Source organism: Pelophylax lessonae (assembly GCF_965119305.1).
Source record: "Pelophylax lessonae genome assembly, chromosome: 13".
Classification (NCBI taxonomy): domain Eukaryota; kingdom Metazoa; phylum Chordata; class Amphibia; order Anura; family Ranidae; genus Pelophylax; species Pelophylax lessonae.
Window position 1 is genome coordinate 144,055,371 of NC_138780.1, and position 19,511 is coordinate 144,074,881.

General features: G+C 40.0%; 1 protein-coding gene across 2 annotated transcripts in view; it reads left to right on the plus strand.

The window, feature by feature from the left end:
* LRRC9 (leucine rich repeat containing 9) overlaps nucleotides 1-19,511 on the plus strand; it is a 174,702-nt gene that overhangs the window by 29,863 nt on the left and 125,328 nt on the right. The window contains exons 9-12 of one of the 2 annotated variants that reach the window (XM_082275541.1): nucleotides 827-958; nucleotides 3,827-4,003; nucleotides 6,108-6,219; nucleotides 17,307-17,424. In XM_082275541.1, the coding sequence (XP_082131667.1) occupies nucleotides 827-958; nucleotides 3,827-4,003; nucleotides 6,108-6,219; nucleotides 17,307-17,424 (539 nt within the window). The remainder of the gene's footprint in view (nucleotides 1-826; nucleotides 959-3,826; nucleotides 4,004-6,107; nucleotides 6,220-17,306; nucleotides 17,425-19,511) is intronic. The other variant, XM_082275542.1, reaches the window with a different exon arrangement.

Sequence of the window (19,511 nt, forward strand, 5' to 3'; positions counted from 1 at the left end):
TGGTTGAGCTGATGATATTAGCATCTGCTATGAGTCTGCCTGTTTGAAGCAGTCTCTTATTGGCAATAGGCAGTTAGGCCTAGAATCCCAGAGTCTTTGTATATTTTTGGAGAGATATTGTGGATAAATATTACTGTCCCATTTGAGTAATCCAAACCATTTTCTCAGTGTCCTTTAAGTCCATAATTTTCTTGGGCACTCTGTGTCCCTAATAGACACAGGGAGACTTACACATAAGAGGGGCCTAGGGAGCTGAGAGAGGGATTTCCCAACCTCTCTAAGGTAAGCTGTGTTCCATGGGCTCCCCAACCAAAGTGACCCCCGTCACAGTATATATTCTGTGTGAGTTTGTTCAATAAAGAGTTCTAGATCTCATACAAGCTGTTTTTTGGCTAGTCTTGTATGTAGGGCGGCTATAATATCTGATATCTATGTTTAAGACTGGAGGAAGCGATATACTGACGGAAGCACACAAGCAGAGTGTGGGTCGGTTCCGTCACAACTTCAAACTAACTGGAATAAACTTCCAGCAGAGTTAGTGAGTCAGTCAACAAACCTAGATCTATAGTCAGACTAATAAGTTAACGAAACCCCCTCCCCCAAAAAAAAAAAAAAAAAAGCAAAAAAACATACAAACATATAAGGAAAAACAAATGGGCTGACTTGATGGACTACTCATTTTTTCTGCTGTCACTTTTCTATATTTCTAAATCAAGACATATATTTTTATTCGTGTTGTACTCTTACAGTGTGCAGTTCTGGAAGTTGTAGAGATAATGTTAATTTTTCCATGTCTCTCTCTTTTTTTTTTCTGTTGATGTATTAGCATAGATGTTTTTCTTGAGAAAGAAGTTGAAAGGACGAAAAAAAGCTTTGATCTCTTGGTCCAGTTTGTACAGACAGAACTTGAAACCGTAGGGAATGTTCGCTTTGAAGAAGGCACTCCATCAGATTCATGGTAAGCTAAGATCATGACAGCATTTAGGTACTGTAGATAATTGCCACAATATCTCTTGCGAGTGACAGAATGATGCTTTGTGTGGTTTTAAAGCTGTATTGCATGTAAATCCGCTTGTGATTGTTTCAGTGTAGGTTTAAAACCTTACTTTAATTACAACTGAAAAAAATAAACCGCACAAGGGACCACGGCTTCTGTTAGAAACCACAGGGCTTCATACAGACAACCTGACATGAGGCCCCATATAGCCAATGCTTCAGTTATGAATGAACACAGTGAATGACTGGTACCGATCACTCGTGTTTATTCAGGAAAAAAAGGGACTGGTAAATATGACATATTTACCAGACCCTTCCATTACTCTCAATCTTGAAGGATTTTATTGTGTGCTTGCAGCTGCCAATGGGAAGGAGAGGAAAGAAGACAGCAGCACTGCAGGATGGAAAGGGGGGGCACGCAGGGGGGCCTAGGTGGCAGGGAGAAAGTATGGTACACAGGGTGGGTGATCAGTGTGGTGGGGGGGAGGGGCAATTACTGGAACCGATCCCTTGTATAGCTTTCTGCAGCAGGTGAGAGCCAACAGGAAGGAGAGGAGAACAAGCCAGCTTTCAGTTGCTGCAGAGAGTGCCATACAGGGTATTGGATCCAGTAATTGCCTCTGTGCCACACCGATCACCTTCCCTGCCCAAATTGAATTCACCCTGCTGCCTGGCCCCCCCCTGCTGGCCCAGGCCTTTTACAGGAGGACTGGTGGTGCCCCCTTATCCATGGCCCTGCAAGGGACATTACATACACTATGTAGGATGTGTAGTTGTGCTGCTGGCTACTGTTTTAGCTGAAATTATTCTCTGTTGATACCCCCCTGCTGCTGCAATCTTTTGGTGCAGCGTGGGCCTAAAAACCCAATGGAATTATGACAGGTTGTACCTTAGCTTCTGTGAATAAAACATGATCTATGAATGGAGGGGGTGACTTTCAATTATCTGCCTATCCTCAATTCATAGATCCTGTTTCATGCAAAGAACAGTATAGAACAGCTTCTAAGAATAGAGTAGCTGGGTTGAAAGGGCAGGCATAATCAAAACTATCGACAAGTGCCTGTCTCCATCTGCACTATTGACTCCAGCCACACCAGAAGATTACGGTGGCTTGGGTAGATGGGGGAAACCATGGAGGAGGATTTCCGCTAATAGAAGAGACAGCAGAACAAGGGACACATCCTAATGACTGTGAGTAATGTCCCTTGTGCTAATTTTTTTTTTTTTCCTATTAGTGACTAAACTTAGGCTTTAAAGTCATGCTGTACATACAGGGGATGTTTGATTGATGCAGTTGTTTATGAATTAACACGTGGTCAGTTCATGTTATGAGAACTAGGAGACTGATATCCTTTTCTGATATGGAATCCACAGTTGGAGAATAGGAACACACTATGATCTTATCTGCTATTGCACATCAATAAACTGTTTGCTAAACATAAGCCAGCCATAGATGGATTAAAATTCGTCCAGTTCAGCAAGAATCGGCTTAATTTCAAACCATCTATAGGTAGACTGGTTGTACTGAAGTCGATTTTTATCTTTTTTTTTTATTTTTTTTTATGCAATTAGCTGGCAGCAGTAATCATTGTATTCTGAAAGTGGAGAAACCTCCCACTCTCAGAATACAATAGCGCAGCGAGCGGGATTCCCCAATTAACGCTGACTGTTATTGGGGGAATCAAGCGATTTTTTCTTTCCTTTAATCCCTGGTTGAAAGAAAGGAAAAAAAAAATTGCATAATGTATTTCCAGTCTTAGTAAATGGAAGCTAAAACAATAGTATTCATTGTAAAAGTTTTTAAAACTATCAGCAAGATTTGTTACTCATTCCATCTAATGCACATTCGTTGTGAAGAACAATGGACATCTACAGTATTTAGTGCACATACATACAAGAAAATAATGAACATCCATCTAGAGAACGGAGGACATCCATCTAGGTCATTTACATTGTAGAGAATTATGGACATATATCTGGTACACATACACAGTTGAAAACAATTGAGATCAATCTAGTGCATATACACTGTTGAGAACTATGGACATCATTCTAGTGCATATACTCTGTAGAGAACTATGGACATTCATCTGATACACATCCATAGTTGAAAACAATAAACATCAAGTGCACATACTGTATGACGTAGAGAACAATGGGCATCCATCTAGTGCACATTTGCTGTTAAGAACGATGGACAGCCATGTAATAAGCAAACATCCTAAAAAATAATGGACATCCAGCTAGCACGCACAGACTTCAGAAAACGGGGAACAACCATCTGAAACACATGCACTATATAAAGAACAATTTTCATCTTGCAGTAGCATGTGCCAAGCAAGGTGTATGTACGACTAATTTGTCTACTCCAAAAAAGTTTTACACTATTACTTAAAGACTATTATGGATTTGGTACATTCTTTTAATGCGCTGCTCGTATTTGTTTTTTTTTTTTTAAATTTTTTTTATAAGTTGACAAATAAAAACGTGAAAATGGTTTACAATAATCTTTTAGTGAAAGAGTCTCTGGGCGCTGTCTGCACCCCCCCCCCCCCCCCTCCCCCAAGTGGTCTTCTCCCTCTCTTAAGGCCCAGACCATTGCTTTAAGCCATTACTTAGCTCAATGTACCTGTGTGTATTGTATTTATGTAGGAAGTATGGGGTTAGGGAGAAAGTACAAATGGCAGGTAGCAAGAAGATGGTGATTTAAAATGGACTGTGGTAGTGGTTTGCCTAGAGCGTATGACATATATTTATCTTTTCTGTATTCAGTATATTCTGTTTCCTGCTCAATAATCTGTAAAATTACAATATTTTCTGTACCCACCAGGTTCAAATCCTGCTATGACTTGATTTTATCCCGTTTCTGTGCCCTAAATTTTAAAACATTTGGAATCTCTGGAGTGAAAATAAACAGAATAGTCAGAGTGCACAACAGAATCCTTCGATCCAAGTTTGAGGACAGAGTGCAAGACTATTTAGATGGTGAAGACAGCACTGCCAATGAGTATGTTTCATCAGTGCAGCTCATTTTTGAGTAGTTAGATAAAATGTTTTCTGTATCATCTACTCTACATTTCCATTTAATATACACTGCTCAAAAATGAAAGGAACACTTTGAAAACACATCAGATCTCAATGGGGAAAAACATCATCATGCGTGATATCTATATTGATATGGACTGGGTAATGTGTTAGGAATGAAAGGATGCCACGTAGTTTGATGGAAATGAAAATTATCAACCTGCAGAGGGCTGAATTCAGACAACCCGAGAATCAAAGTGAAAAAATGATGTAGCAGGCTTGTCCATTTTGCAGAAATGTCATTGCAGCAACTCAAAATGGTACTCCATAGTTTGTATGGCGCCCTCGTGCTTGTATGTATCCTTGACAATGTTGATGCATGCTTCTAATGAAAAGATGAATGGTGTCCTGGGATATTTCCTCCCAGATCTGGACCAGGGCATCACTGAGCTCCTGAACAGACTGAGGTGCAACCTGGCAGCATCGGATGGACTGAAACATAATGTCCCAGAGGTGTTCTATTGGATTAAGGTCAGGAGAGTGCGGGGGCAATTCAATGGTATCAGTTCTTTTATTCTCCAGGAACTGGCTGCATACTCTCGCCACATGAGGCCGGGTGTTGTCGTGCACCAGGAGGAACCCAGGACCCACTGCACCAGCGAAAGGTGTGACAATGGGTCCAAGAAATTCATCTCGATACCTAATGGCAGTTAGGGTGCCATTGTCTAGCCTGCAAAGGTCTGTGCAGTGCTCCATGAATATGCCTCCCCAGACCATCACTCACCCACCACCAAACCGGTCATGCTGAATGATGTTACATGCAGCAAAACGTTCTCCAGGGCTTCTCCAAACCCTTTCATGTCTGTCACAGGCTCAGGGTAAACCTGCTCTCATCTGTGAAAATCATCGTGCCCTCAGGCCACCCTCGTGAAGTCTGTTTCTAATTGTTTGGTCAAAGACATTCACACCAGTGGCCTGCTGGAGATCCTTTTGTAGGGCTCTGGCAGTGCTCATCCTGTTCCTCCTTGCACAAAGGAGCAGATACCGGTCCTGCTGATGGGTTAAGGACCTTCTACGGCCCTGTCCAGCTCTCCTAGAGTAACTGCCTGTCTCCTTGAATCTCCTCCATGCTCTTGAGATTGTGCTGGGTGACGCAGCAAACCTTCTGGCAATGGCACGTATTGATGTGCCATCCTGGAGGAGTTGGACGACTCCCTGTGCAACCTCTATAGGGTCCAGGTATTGCCTCATGCTGCAAGTGGTGACACGGACCCTAGCAAAAATGCAAAACTAGTGAAAAACAGTCAGAAAAGATGAGTAGGGAAAAAAATGTCAGTGGCCTACACCTGTAAAAATCATTCCTGTTTTGGAGGTCGTCTCATTGTTGCCCATCTAGTGCACCTGTTAATTTCATTACCACCAAAGCAGCTGAAACGGATAAACAACCCCTTCTGCTACTTTATTAGACCAAATCGATATCCCAGGAGTTTAATTGACTTGATGCTATACTCTGATTAAAAAGTGTTCCTTTTTTTTTTTTTTTTTGAGCAGTGTATTTTACAGAAAGTTAGGGAGACTGTTTGTTTTTTTAATTTTTTTTTTTTTAATTGTTGGTCTTTTTAATGTTAAAAAAAATAAATAAATAAAAACAGATTATAACATACATTACTCTGCACTATTGTAGAGTTGTACTGCATTTTGTTTTAAGTGTTGCTTAGGCATACTGTAAAGTACACATTAACCATTCTCAATCAATCATATATTTAAGAAAAAAAACTTAGAGCTGTAAATAAAGGGGGATGGGAACAAGACTATAGGTAGGGACTGCTTTCTTTAGCAAGAACCACACTGCTCATGCACCCAGACTCCAAGCTTACTTGGATTTTCTGGAATATTGTTTTTGTATTATTCTTTGTGCAGTTGGCTATAAAGAGCAGTTGTCTTTGAGCATTTTAATAAATCAGTTGAGAGAGCCAAAAACGTATGTAACTTGTAAACACACAAATGTCAGGACTGAAGCCATTTAGTAATGCCATTGACTGTGCTGTCAGGATTTCAATTGTTTGCCAATATTTTCTATTTCCTAGAAACTACAAGAAGATGTTGGAATATCTTTTTTACACATTTGACCCGAATTATGAGAAGGAGGATCTTTTACATATTCTTGAGGCTGGCTTTAATATCACTAAAACGTTTAAGGTATATATATATTGGTTTTGTAATCCATGGAACTGTGTGAGATGAACACAAGATGTTCCCTATAGTTGTATTTTCTGATTGATTAGTATTTGAAAAGTATTGAACCTGACTGACTTAATGCAGTAGGTAAAGAACAATATTTTGGTTTGTTTTATATGTTACTCAATATTAAAGTGTCAGTCCAGCCAAAACCAATATTTTAGCTTATGGTAGATGCTGAAGTAAACCACGCGACAAGTTCTTATATTTCTTTAAAACATCATTGGCGAGATACAGTGCATTGCGAAAGTATTCGGCCCCCTTGAACTTTTCGACCTTTTGCCACATTTCAGGCTTCAAACATGAAGATATAAAACTGTAATTTTTTTTGAAGAATCAACAAGTGGGACACAATCATGAAGTGGAACGAAATTTATTGGATATTTCAAACTTTGTTAACAAATGAAAAACTGAAAAATTGGGCGTGCAAAATTATTCAGCCCCTTTACTTTCAGTGCAGCAAACTCTCTCCAGAAGTTCAGTGAAGATCTCTGAATGATCCAATGTTGACCTAAATGACTAATGATAAATAGAATCCACCTGTGTGTAATCAAGTCTCCGTATAAATGCACCTGCACTGTGATAGTCTCAGAGGTCCGTTTAAAGCGCAGAGAGCATCATGAAGAACAAGGAACTCACCAGGCAGGTCCGAGATACTGTTGTGGAGAAGTTTAAAGCTGGATTTGGATACAAAAAGATTTCCCAAGCTTTAAACATCCCAAGGAGCACTGTGCAAGCGATAATATTGAAATGGAAGGAGTATCAGACCACTGCAAATCTACGAAGTCCTGGCCGTCCCTCTAAACTTTCAGCTCATACAAGGAGAAGACTGATCAGAGATGCAGCCAAGAGACCTATGATCACTCTGGATGAACTGCAGAGATCTACAGCTGAGGTGGGAGACTCTGTCCATAGGACAACAATCAGTCGTATACTGCACAAATCTGGCCTTTATGGAAGAGTGCAGTGTTAATTTCGTCGACTAAAACCGACTAAAATGTTTTCGTCGACTAACACAATTCAGATGACTAAAATACGACTAAAACTAACATGGCATTTTAGTCTTAAGACTAAAATACGACAAAAACTAAAATGGCATTTTAGTCAAAAGACTATAACTAAAACTAAATCGAAATTTGCTGCCAAAAATTAACACTGGTGCATGCTCAAAGCATAAATAATAACATATTAGATTTTTCACTCCAGGACCAGCAGTAGTATATAATGAGTTTGGAAATTGTAGAGAAATGCTTAAATAATGCATTACAAATTACAATTGAACTACACCCATTTGATTATAGATGACTAAAATGAGTTTTAGTCGACTAAAATGTAGGGCGTTTTAGTCGACTAAAATATACTGGAGTTTTAGTCGACTAAATACGACTAAAACTAAAACACTTGCAGAAGACTAAAATAGGACTAAAACTAAAATGCCATTTTAGTCCTAAGACTAAGACTAAAACTAAATTGAAATTTGCTGCCAAAATTAACACTGGAAGAGTGGCAAGAAGAAAGCCATTTCTTAAAGATATCCATAAAAAGTGTCGTTTAAAGTTTGCCACAAGCCACCTGGGAGACACACCAAACATGTGGAAGAAGGTGCTCTGGTCAGATGAAACCAAAATCGAACTTTTTGGCAACAATGCAAAACGTTATATTTGGCGTAAAAGCAACACAGCTCATCACCCTGAACACACCATCCCCACTGTCAAACATGGTGGTGGCAGCATCATGGTTTGGGCCTGCTTTTCTTCAGCAGGGACAGGGAAGATGGTTAAAATTGATGGGAAGATGGATGGAGCCAAATACAGGACCATTCTGGAAGAAAACCTGATGGAGTCTGCAAAAGACCTGAGACTGGGGCGGAGATTTGTCTTCCAACAAGACAATTATCCAAAACATAAAGCAAAATCTACAATGGAATGGTTCACAAATAAACATATCCAGGTGTTAGAATTGCCAAGTCAAAGTCCAGACCTGAATCCAATTGAGAATCTGTGGAAAGAACTGAAAACTGCTGTTCACAAACGCTCTCCATCCAACCTCACTGAGCTCGAGCTGTTTTGCAAGGAGGAATGGGCAAAAATTTCAGTCTCTCGATGTGCAAAACTGATAGAGACATACCCCAAGCGACTTACAGCTGTAATCGCAGCAAAAGGTGGCGCTACAAAGTATTAACTTAAGGGGGCTGAAAATTTTGCACGCCCAATTTTTCAGTTTTTTTATTTGTTAAAAAAGTTTGAAATATCCAATAAATTTCGTTCCACTTCATGATTATGTCCCACTTGTTGTTGATTCTTCAAAAAAAATTACAGTTTTATATCTTTATGTTTGAAGCCTGAAATGTGGCAAAAGGTCGAAAAGTTCAAGGGGGCCAAATACTTTCGCAATGCACTGTATCTATGCTTGAGTTCTTGGGTCTACACACCTGCCGTGGCCATTATGAGGGTTCACACTCACTTGCATCTTTTTAACTTATTTTATATTATTAAAATTACAGCAGGAGGTTCTGAAACACACAAAGGCGGGTAAGAACACATAGATTCCACCTAAATTCCCTGGTTGACAGGAACAGGGCCAGGAATTATGTCAGGGAGAGCTCACAGTTTGTGTACGGTAATTATTTCCTTAGTTATTTCATCATTTAGTTCATTATCCTGCATTATGATTGGACCAGAATTCTTTCCTAAAGTGGAACTTTTGTTGAGGAAAAACAATCCTCTTTGTATATGTCAGGAGTTCAGAAAACTTCAGTATAGCCCCCGAACTGCTGCTACCTGAACCTCATATATGAAGTCCATCCACTTCATTCCTCCTAATTGATGAATGGCGAGGTCTCGCCATAATAGTCACATTATCAGATTGGTGTTTAGAAAAAATGCCTGGAAATATAGTAATCCAATTAAATGAGCAGGATAATACATTTGGGGAGTCCTCTATACACCCAACGTACAGAATGCACACGGCTTTCATGGTTCGAAAAAAAAAAAAAAACAGTTTACCCTTTTAGCTGTTTAAAAACATTATAGTTGGGTGTGAAATATCAAGTGAAGATGAATGTTAAAGCGTGTATCAAGCTAAAAATCTTTTTATATTTTTGGATGGAGTATGGAAAGATTAGAACACCCATAGTGTTTTTACTGCTACGTGGAGCTCTGATAGAGAGATATCTGCTCATTTCTTATCCTGCTGGCAATACTTTGCCCAGACAAGGAGTCGGAGGCAATCTTCAATAGGGACATAGACAGAAATATATAAATCTGACCAGGGGTTGTAGACTTCTCCTACACCAATAAAGAAAAGCAGTTTTGATAAAGCCAATCCTATTAAGATCATCCTTATGCCCAACAATTGTACTTCTTGCATAACACCCTGATAATTATTCCCCTAAAGATCTTTAGAATAGTAAGAAGAGAGTTTAATTCATGTGGAGTGATCCCCTGAGTGCCACATCCCAAATTGAAATTCAAGAACAATGGGGTTCCCCTTGGGGCGGGACTTTTAAGGCACTATATAATTCAAGATACACAATTTATTTTGAAACTTTATTGAAAAAATATAAATACAAAGAAAATTGTTAAAATAATTGGCAAGTTGTACATACAATACATACACAGTGAAAATGCACCACATATAACCCACGGGTGTTTACCCGATGCGTTTCGGAGTAGAACCCCAAACTCCTTCTTCAGGGGTGCCCGCAGGGGGTGGTCTAAAGATAATTAGTATGTAAGTAATATGTCATACAGCAATATGTCAACATCATGTACATTGTAAAGATTTGTCAAAATTTCAAAAAAACAAAAAAAACAAACCACTTACATATTCACTGTAATGAATGGAAGAACTTGCCTGCCTGTGAAGGCTAAAAACAGGAGATCAGTGTGCCGACAGGCTCCAAACTGGAATGCCGTGTATAAATGCTAGATGTTGGACCCGAAAGAGAAAGTTTTCTGGATGTCACAGATGGTTGAGGTTGCTTGCAACCCAATCTCCCAAAGGGAAAAAGGGTGGGAATAGCTGGAACCCCCAATAGGCAGTCCTGCTGAGCAAAGGCCAAATAATTAAAATTATAAATCCCATAAATAGCCAGAAAAGCAACAATAGTAGCAATTATTTATTTAGAAAAAAGCCAAATAAAAATATCATTAAGTTTCTTTAGCCTGGAAAGAAAGGCTGTCCATTGCCAAACAATGTAATGTAACATAAAAACAGCCGCACCCACAGAGGAGTAAATATACTACCCCGTGGGTGCGGCAGTTGGCGAAATGCATGGGCCTAAAAATTTGTCCATTCGGAAGAATGGGATTCTTAGTGGTATGCATGAACTTGCAGTACTTGCATGCCCCACATATGTAGGTTCCCCTGACTTTGCAGGGGTCCCTGCCAGCGTGGGCAGCAAATTCACTGTGTACCAGTTGGTCTTTAAGAGCTGGGACTTTTTTATGTGTAATTTGTGGGAATGCCGGGACATGTTTACCCACAATTGGGTCAAGTGAAAGCATATGCCAGTATTTAGTCATGATTTTTTTGATTTCCACATGTTGCTCTGAATACCTAACAATTAGTCTTAAGGTTTGATCATCCGATTTTAGAGTTTTCTGGGCCAGTAGTGTGTTTCTATATTTTGCCATGGCTTTTCCATGGCTGTTTTTATGTTGGCAAAACCAAACTAGACTTCACAAAATGTGCCTGTAGGCACATTAAAAGCATGAGAACCTGCGACCCAGACCTTCCTCTCGGTCGCCATACAAGTTTGGTTCATGCAGGTAGGTTTCCTAAAATAAAGTTTTTGATTCTAGATAGAGTCCACCCCAGCTCAAGAGGAGGGGAATGGAACAAGACTCTCCTCCAGCTTGAGCTGCGGTGGATCTATCGTCTTAGAGCGACAGAACCACCAGGACTTAACGAGATGATCTCGTACAAACCCTTCCTGGAGGGCTTCACATCTGGTGGCATGGAAATTTAGCAATTTAGTCTATTATCATGTTGCAGCTTCTTTTCTTTTCTTTTTTCCTTACTTTGTGTCCTTCTCTTTTACAACATTTGATGTTGTCAAACGTATTAAATGATGTTCTGAGCCAAAAAAAAAGGTTGCACAGCTTCTTCCTAATTTTTTCCAATTTTGTTTCATGCAATTGTCAGTTTTGAGTGATTGTACAAATACTTTGTAATTATGCATATGTATGAATAAAACTTTTGTACACAGGTATGTCAGTCTCCTACGGTGCCAAATGTGAGATAAAAATTATACTCCTATTTCTATATTGTAATGGTGATAACTATTAGGACTTGGGCTCATGGTCCCTTTTCCTGTGCTATTTCCCATAGGACCCAAATTGTTATTGATGTCACGATGGACTGAGTCTGCGTGATGGGGAGACACACATCTCCATCTCTGCTTTGGGATAGCCCGGCACGGTAAGGCGGACGCCACTAGATGGCGCCCGCAATGTCGGCAACAGCCCATACTATCTAGCTCAAAATTTGAGCTATGAGGCGCATGCCCAGTGGACTCCGCCTTGCGTCTCACGCAGACGGAAGTCCATCACCGTGTCGGTGGGACGCATAAGCCGGTCCAGCTTCCGCCGGGTCATTTCCGGCTGGGGGCGGGCCCGGCGTACGTGACCCGGGGAACCCCACCGGCAACCAGCTGATTGCAATTGCCTTTCAGCTGAGATCAGTCTCAGCTGATTGACAAACGCTCTTCTTATATCCCACATGCCCGGCATTGGACTCATATGTTCCTTTGCCGAGCATGATATAACATCTACCCTGCTATGCTGGATCTGTCTGCCCGGAAAAATCGACTTTAAGGTATTTCTCTCCACTATCTTTTGAGGAATTTTTTCTAATAGCCTGTCTGTCCAACCACAATAGCAAGTTTTGATTTTCCTTTTTTCTTTTTCTTTTTTTAACTTGGCATTTTTTAAGGGGATATCTATTATGCCTTCCCCTTGAATCCTCAACCATTGTGTTTGGGACTTATAGGTCCCCGAGCAGATTTTTGCCCACAAATAACTTGTTTATTTATACATTGTTTGGCAATGGACAGCCTTTCTTTCCAGGCTAAAGAAACTTAATGATATTTTTATTTGGCTTTTTTCTAAATAAATAATTGCTACTATTGTTGCTTTTCTGGCTATTTATGGGATTTATAATTTTAATTATTTGGCCTTTGCTCAGCAGGACTGCCTATTGGGGGTTCCAGCTATTCCCACCCTTTTTCCCTTTGGGAGATTGGGTTGCAAGCAACCTCAACCATCTGTGACATCCAGAAAACTTTCTCTTTCGGGTCCAACATCTAGCATTTATACACGGCATTCCAGTTTGGAGCCTGTCGGCACACTGATCTCCTGTTTTTAGCCTTCACAGGCAGGCAAGTTCTTCCATTCATTACAGTGAATATGTAAGTGGTTTGTTTTTTTTGTTTTTTTGAAATTTTGACAAATCTTTACAATGTACATGATGTTGACATATTGCTGTATGACATATTACTTACATACTAATTATCTTTAGACCACCCCCTGCGGGCACCCCTGAAGAAGGAGTTTGGGGTTCTACTCCGAAACGCGTCGGGTGAACACCCGTGGGTTATATGTGGTGCATTTTCACTGTGTATGTATTGTATGTACAACTTGCCAATTATTTTAACAATTTTCTTTGTATTTATATTTTTTCAATAAAGTTTCAAAATAAATTGTGTATCTTGAATTATATAGTGCCTTAAAAGTCCCGCCCCAAGGGGAACCCCATTGTTCTTGAATTTAGAATAGTAAGTTTCATTTTCCAAACCCTACTTTTGCACATGAGGTCTCCGCAGCTTAAGGTAGAACAATTACATTACCCAAAAGATGTGTGTGTGTGTGGGGGGGGGAGGGATAATACTACAGAGTTGCCCAACTACAACACGTTAGATGGTATGGCCCAACCAGCTGCTCCCAGTGAATAGCTGTTGGACTCCACAACAGATATTCTTTAATACTGAACCAAAACACCAGAATTTTCCTCAGGGCTGCAGTCATTGTTTCATAAATCTAACAGGTTACTCCCAACATACTGTACATGTTTATACAAAAGATTTTAACATAAAGCAAAACCATTTTAACAGGTCCCGGACTTCGCCTCTTACAGTCTCGTACTGTATGGCACAATAGTACTTGCATAGAACTGGCTAAACTACAGTATAGCGCTAAATGGATAACTTACAGAGTTACCCATTTACACCAGATATTTGCTAACGGAACATTGTTCTCCTTTAGAGAGCTGAGCACCAAGTTCTCAGTCCCACAATACATGCACTTTCCACCCCAATGTTTACCTTCATGCATGCCACTAAAACTGTAAAATAGGCTTCATATCTCATTACTGCGTCATGTTATTGACATCATTCTTTAAAGATTATCCCTCTAACGCACCTAAGCATTGAAAGAAGAATGTAGGCTTGATCTCTTGTGTGAAAACAGAAGATGTCTGGACGGCCGCATTCCGATGCAATTCACTTTTATTGGGATGGATAAAATCCGTACAGCATACCACAGGTACAGGAACAAAAACAGCTGATGCGTTTCACAATTGTGTCAGTGTTTAACATTCCTAGCCATATTCCCGAGTGTGGCTCGGGGTGAATATTCAGTGCCAAAAGCTGTAAACCCAAGCCACACTTGGGATTACCCCAGATTGATACTTGCCTGCCCCTGCGATCCCCCGCCGCCCTCCCCACCCTTCCTGCAGCCATCATCCCGCTGTCCTCTCGCTGTGTGTTCGGCCGATACCGGCACCTTCTTCTGGTTCCCTTCCCTGTGAGCGTCGCGTCGCAGGGGGGTGGAACCGGCAGGAGATTAAAAAAGAAAAAAAAATGACATGATACAGTGTAATTTGTTAGAATTAAAGCTTTGTATCATGCCATTTCACCTAGAGGATTTTCCAGTGCCCTGCCTGTACTTTTTGCGGTACTTTGTGCCTGGAAAATTGATAACGTCCATTGATAGCCTCAAAAAGGCTTTTGGACGAACTGGAAAACAACGACGGTGTATCCGAATTATTTGAACGGTAGCAATTCGTGGGAAAATTCAACATCAGGTACTAAAAGTGACAAGAGCGACGATTCTGCGCGAGCTCAGCAATGTGCGTACTTGGTGCTCTATTTACTGCGATACGGATCAGGCAGCACCCCCGAGTACAGATTCTCCCTCATAATGAAATATCTCCACTTCGAAAACAATGAAGAATTTGATGACATTTATTATTATTACATTATAATTTATGATTTCGTGTTTCAAAACTTATCATACCTGGGATGTCTACTAGACTCTTGTTTGGACAGATTTAAGTGGGTTATTCCTAAGAATTACAGGCCTAAAATATAAAACAACATATTTCCTTGCAAAACAATGTACCGTTTTTAGCACAAAAATTCTGACATAATCAGACCGCCAGGGAGGTTAATCCTAGCTACAGTGTACATGGCCAAACTCAAAATAAATATAGATGAAAAAGACCAAATGGTATGCACAATCATCCTGAGTCCGATCAGGTGTACTCCAGATGAACAAAGACCCAAAGCAATCAGGGATGATCAAGATTAATCCCCTAATGTAGGGTCAATGACACATCAAGTCATTTTGCTATTTGATGGCCCTATCTTGTATTAATTCACATGGACATATTGTTATAAAATCATTGAAATGTATATGACAAAAACATCTCACAATGCATGAGAAACAAACCAACAGATTATTATAAACACATACAAAAACAATATGTATACATATATATATGTTTTAAATAAAACAAGTGTTCAAAGGTAAAATGTGTGTCACCACGAATACCCATCAGCACATTATTAATTATATTGTATTAATGCCATATAATACCACATATTAAAAGAAACCCCTCTTGCTTGACATTACAATCAAGGGGCTATCGCAAGACCATAAAGGCAAGCGAATAAATATGCAATAAGGGGTCCATTCCTGACTGCAAAATTGGAGACGGATATACTAAAGTGCTGAGGTATTCATGAAATGGATATATGGATCTATTAAACCAACAGCTTTCTCAATTATGCATATTGTTATGAGTTAATTTTTAAGATGAGAGTGCCCGATGACCCAATTCTCAGTTGGTGCCTCAGGGACCATGGAGATTTGTAATTTATTTACAGTGGCGTTGCCCCAAACTGCTCTTTCAGTCCAATGTCCATGTTGACCCAAAACAATATGTTCTGAGCATAGTCGATAACTTATTGGTGCAACAACACACTCCAAAGAAGCAATTTCCAGATCGCTGTTTTAAGCCGGTAAACTTCTACTTAAATTGTCATATTCCCTGACTGTTATAGAGTGGGTCAGACAGGCTAGGTTCACAATGTCACAGGAATGATATATCTATCAGCACAGAGGCTGCCCTAAAGGGTTTGAAAAGATATCCGCACCATGGCTTGACATGTCTGGTCTATCTCTTCTGGATTTGGTGATACAGGATGGTGTCTCCCAGGGATAGTGGCAGACCCACCTAATGTCTCCACTCTTTACTTTGTAACTTTTATTTCTGTTATTAAGGTATGTAGATTTGAGTGGTTATAGGTATGTAATTATTTAACTGTATATATGGCTATGCAACTATAATTAATACTATGTTACAGCTGTACCCCAATTTCATTGTTGCTCTGAACTACCATAACTTTTTAATAAAGTTTTCTCTTTGATATAAAAAAATAAGTGTTCCTCTCACTTCCTGTCTGGTAAAACCTCAGCAGGGGAGGAAGTGAGGGTAAATATCTCTTAATCGCTTGCCGACCGCCGTAAGTAGATATACTGCGGCGGTCAGCCCCTCACAGGCAAAGTGACGTATATATATACGTCACTAGCCTGTGAGGCTCTGGGGAGCGAGCGCGCGCCCCCGTGTGGTCACGGACCCCCCTCGCGCATGTGACCGGCGGACCCGATGTCCGCCGCTCACTCTGCGATCGTCGGGGGAGAGGGAGAAAGGCAGGCAGCTTGTGTAAACAAGCTGCCTGTCATTCTCCCCTGTGTAGAAACACTGATCATAGTAGAAACTCCTACATAGTAGAACCGTTGATCAGTGTTCCTACAGCTCGAGCCACAGCCAATCACAGTTAGAATCACTCCCCTAGGGACACACACAGCCCCTCCCTCTCAAATATAGTTAACCCCTTCACTGCCAGTGTAATTTTACAGTAACAGTGCATATATATATATAGCACTGATTACTGTAGAAATGTCACTGGTAACCCCAAAAGTGTCAAAAATGTCAGTCAAGGGTCCGATCTGTCCGCCGCAATGTCGCAGTACCGCAAAAAAAATCGCAGATCGCCGCCATTACGCGTTAAAAAAAAAACAACAAAAATGACAAAAATCTTTCCCTTTGTTAGTAAACGCGATAACTTTTGCGCAAACCAATCAAAATAAGCTTTTTGCGATTTTTTTTTTTTTTTACCAAACATATGTAGCATAAAACAAATTGGCCGAAAATTTTAAAAAATTTAGATTTTTACTTTTTTTTTGGGGGGAATTTCATATAAAAAAATGTGAAAAATATTGTTATTTTTGCAAAATTGACGCTCTTTTTTTTGTTTATAGCGCGTGATCAAAAAATCGCACAGGTGATCAAATACCGCCAAAAGAAAGCTCTGTTTGTGGGAAAAAAAGGACGTCAAATTCGTTTAGGTACAGCGTCGCACGACCGCGCAATTGTCCGTTAAAGTCACGCAGTGCCGAATCGCAAAATACCCCCTGGTCGGAATGGGGGTAAAATCTTCCGGGGCTTAAGTGGTTAACAGAGCCCCAAATAGCAATATAAACCTGACTGTGTTTTTTTCTCTTCCCCACTTAACCCAAAACTAAGAGTAAAAGGTTTTGGCTAGACATACACTTTAATAATATTGCATTACAAATGAGCTCTTCTTGCCATTGCACATATGTTATATGATCATTTTAATAAAAGTGGGGTTACCCTTTAAGCTTCTTTGCTTTGTGCACAATTGTCTTGATCCCTAACATGTCATGTTGTGTTTGTCACAGCTGCATGAACAAGAACAAGGCATTCTTCTTTCCAACAGTTTGGGATTTCGTGAGACTTTCACATCGGGGCAAGCAACAACGGTGGAGACAAATTATGATCCAGAGCATTTTAAATGTGGTAACCTAATTACAGTGCAATGTAGACGATATAATAAATTACAGATGACAGTTGGGTCTAGTTCTATGGTTGTAGTGATTTAGCGTAACAAGCATTGAATGTACCACATTCTAGAGAACGGCTTTGGGAATCATGGCAGAATGTGTTGGGTATTTCCACGAAAAGACATGGTTCAGTGAGCTTATTTAAACCGAAAAAATAACACTTTTTTTATATTTCCTTGAAACGGGATACTTGCTGTCATTCCCAATTTTTCCATTCATTTATTGCCTGCAGCATTACTCTGACACTAAAATTATCATGAAAAAAATGATTGTGGTGTGATCAGCAGCAATATGCTTCCTCTGTCTGGTTGGCTGAACACAAAAGCTGCAGTTTTTTATGCCAACCATACAGGTAATGATACAATTGTTTGAGTGAAAGCTAAACTTCAGACAAATCTATAAGGCACACATTTAATGCAGTTCTGTAATACATCATTAAAGGGAAACTGTCATGAGAGAATAATGGAGGCTGGCATTGCTGACCACTGCATATAGGAATGCTATTTTCATGACTGTCGTGTGTAGGCATGCTTGTTCCTGGTCTGTGATTTAAAAATGCTAAAGTGAGGCACAGCCAGGCAACTAGCATCTTCAAAACGAGGCAAGCAAGTTCAGCCCACATAAATTCTCCCATGATATAGTCACTTAAAATGTTTTTTTTTTTTTTTTTACTGCAAACAGTGCAAGTACCTGAATTTAAAGACAACATTTAGGTTCTGCTCAGGTAGAGAGGTAAAGTCCAACTGGATCAATGTGAGTGCAGGCAGGGACAGGGAGCCCATCCTAGCACCAAGCTGCAGCAATGTCAAAGAAAAAGATCCATAAGCCGCACATCATGAAGCAGACCCATGTGCATGAAGTGAGATAATCATGGGGATGGAAGTTCTGAGCATGAAGGGGTGTTTATAAGAGCATCATTTATGCAACCCCTTTTTATGCACCATACAGGTTTTTGTTGGTCATATCAAGGTAGGATTGATTTATGCATTTCTCATCATATACAGTACATTGATTAATACATATATAGATGGCACACGCTGCTTTAAATCATTCATGGTGCACAATAACAAACCAATCACTAATAAGCTCCCATTAAGTCTGTGGTTTGGGTGTCTTGTCTTTTTTATGAATGTTGATTCTGTTCTAGAGCATATACATTCATTGTTTTTAATTTTCCCCTCAATAAACTTTATTGGTTTTAATCATGCTCCCTAGGCTGACACACACAGATACACTGACATTTTTCTTTTATTTTTTTCTTCTATGTTGATAAATACATTGATCATAATGAATAACTCAACAATATTGTTTTGCAATTTTTTTGCAGTTTTGTTATTTCATTTTAGCTTTTATATATATCTGCTGCATATCAATCTTGATGTATGTGATAAGCTTTGATGTCTCTGGCTGTTTTTATCCATTTGATTGCTTGCTTGAGCACCTGTGTGTCATCCATTTCCATCACATGACAGCCAATGGTGCTTTTATAAACATCCCCTTATGCTCAGAACATTAAGCTCCAAGGGGCAGAGCGAAACGTGTTGAGAGTGTGGCCTGGCGGGTCCGGGTAGTCCGGGCTGAGGCTGCCATTCATCTCACTTCACACACACGAGTCTTCTTCATGATGTGTGGCTTATGGATCTTTTTCTTTGACATACCTGAATTACATTTTGCATTAGGCTCTTGCAGTCCCTGTACAGTATGTATATATTCCTAGTGTACAATATTTAAGCAGAGCTTAGAGGGAGATGGGGCGGTAGCAGCACAAGGTCCGAGTTAGACGTGCTACAGTACAAGGTGCCATCATTATAGAGGAGAGAACAGAGTGACAAAGAGATGAGCTTATCAGTGTGCTGCTTCTCTTTTTACTGTCCAATCACAGGGTGGGGATGGGGAGTGGATCTGTACATAAAAGTGAAACTGCAGCAGAGAAGGATCAGATTCCCTCCCCTGCTGGACAGAGCTTTGCAAATCTGAGGACTGTATAGTAATAAATAAAAATACTTTGGCAGGTGAAACATCTTTCATGTATCTGATTAATTC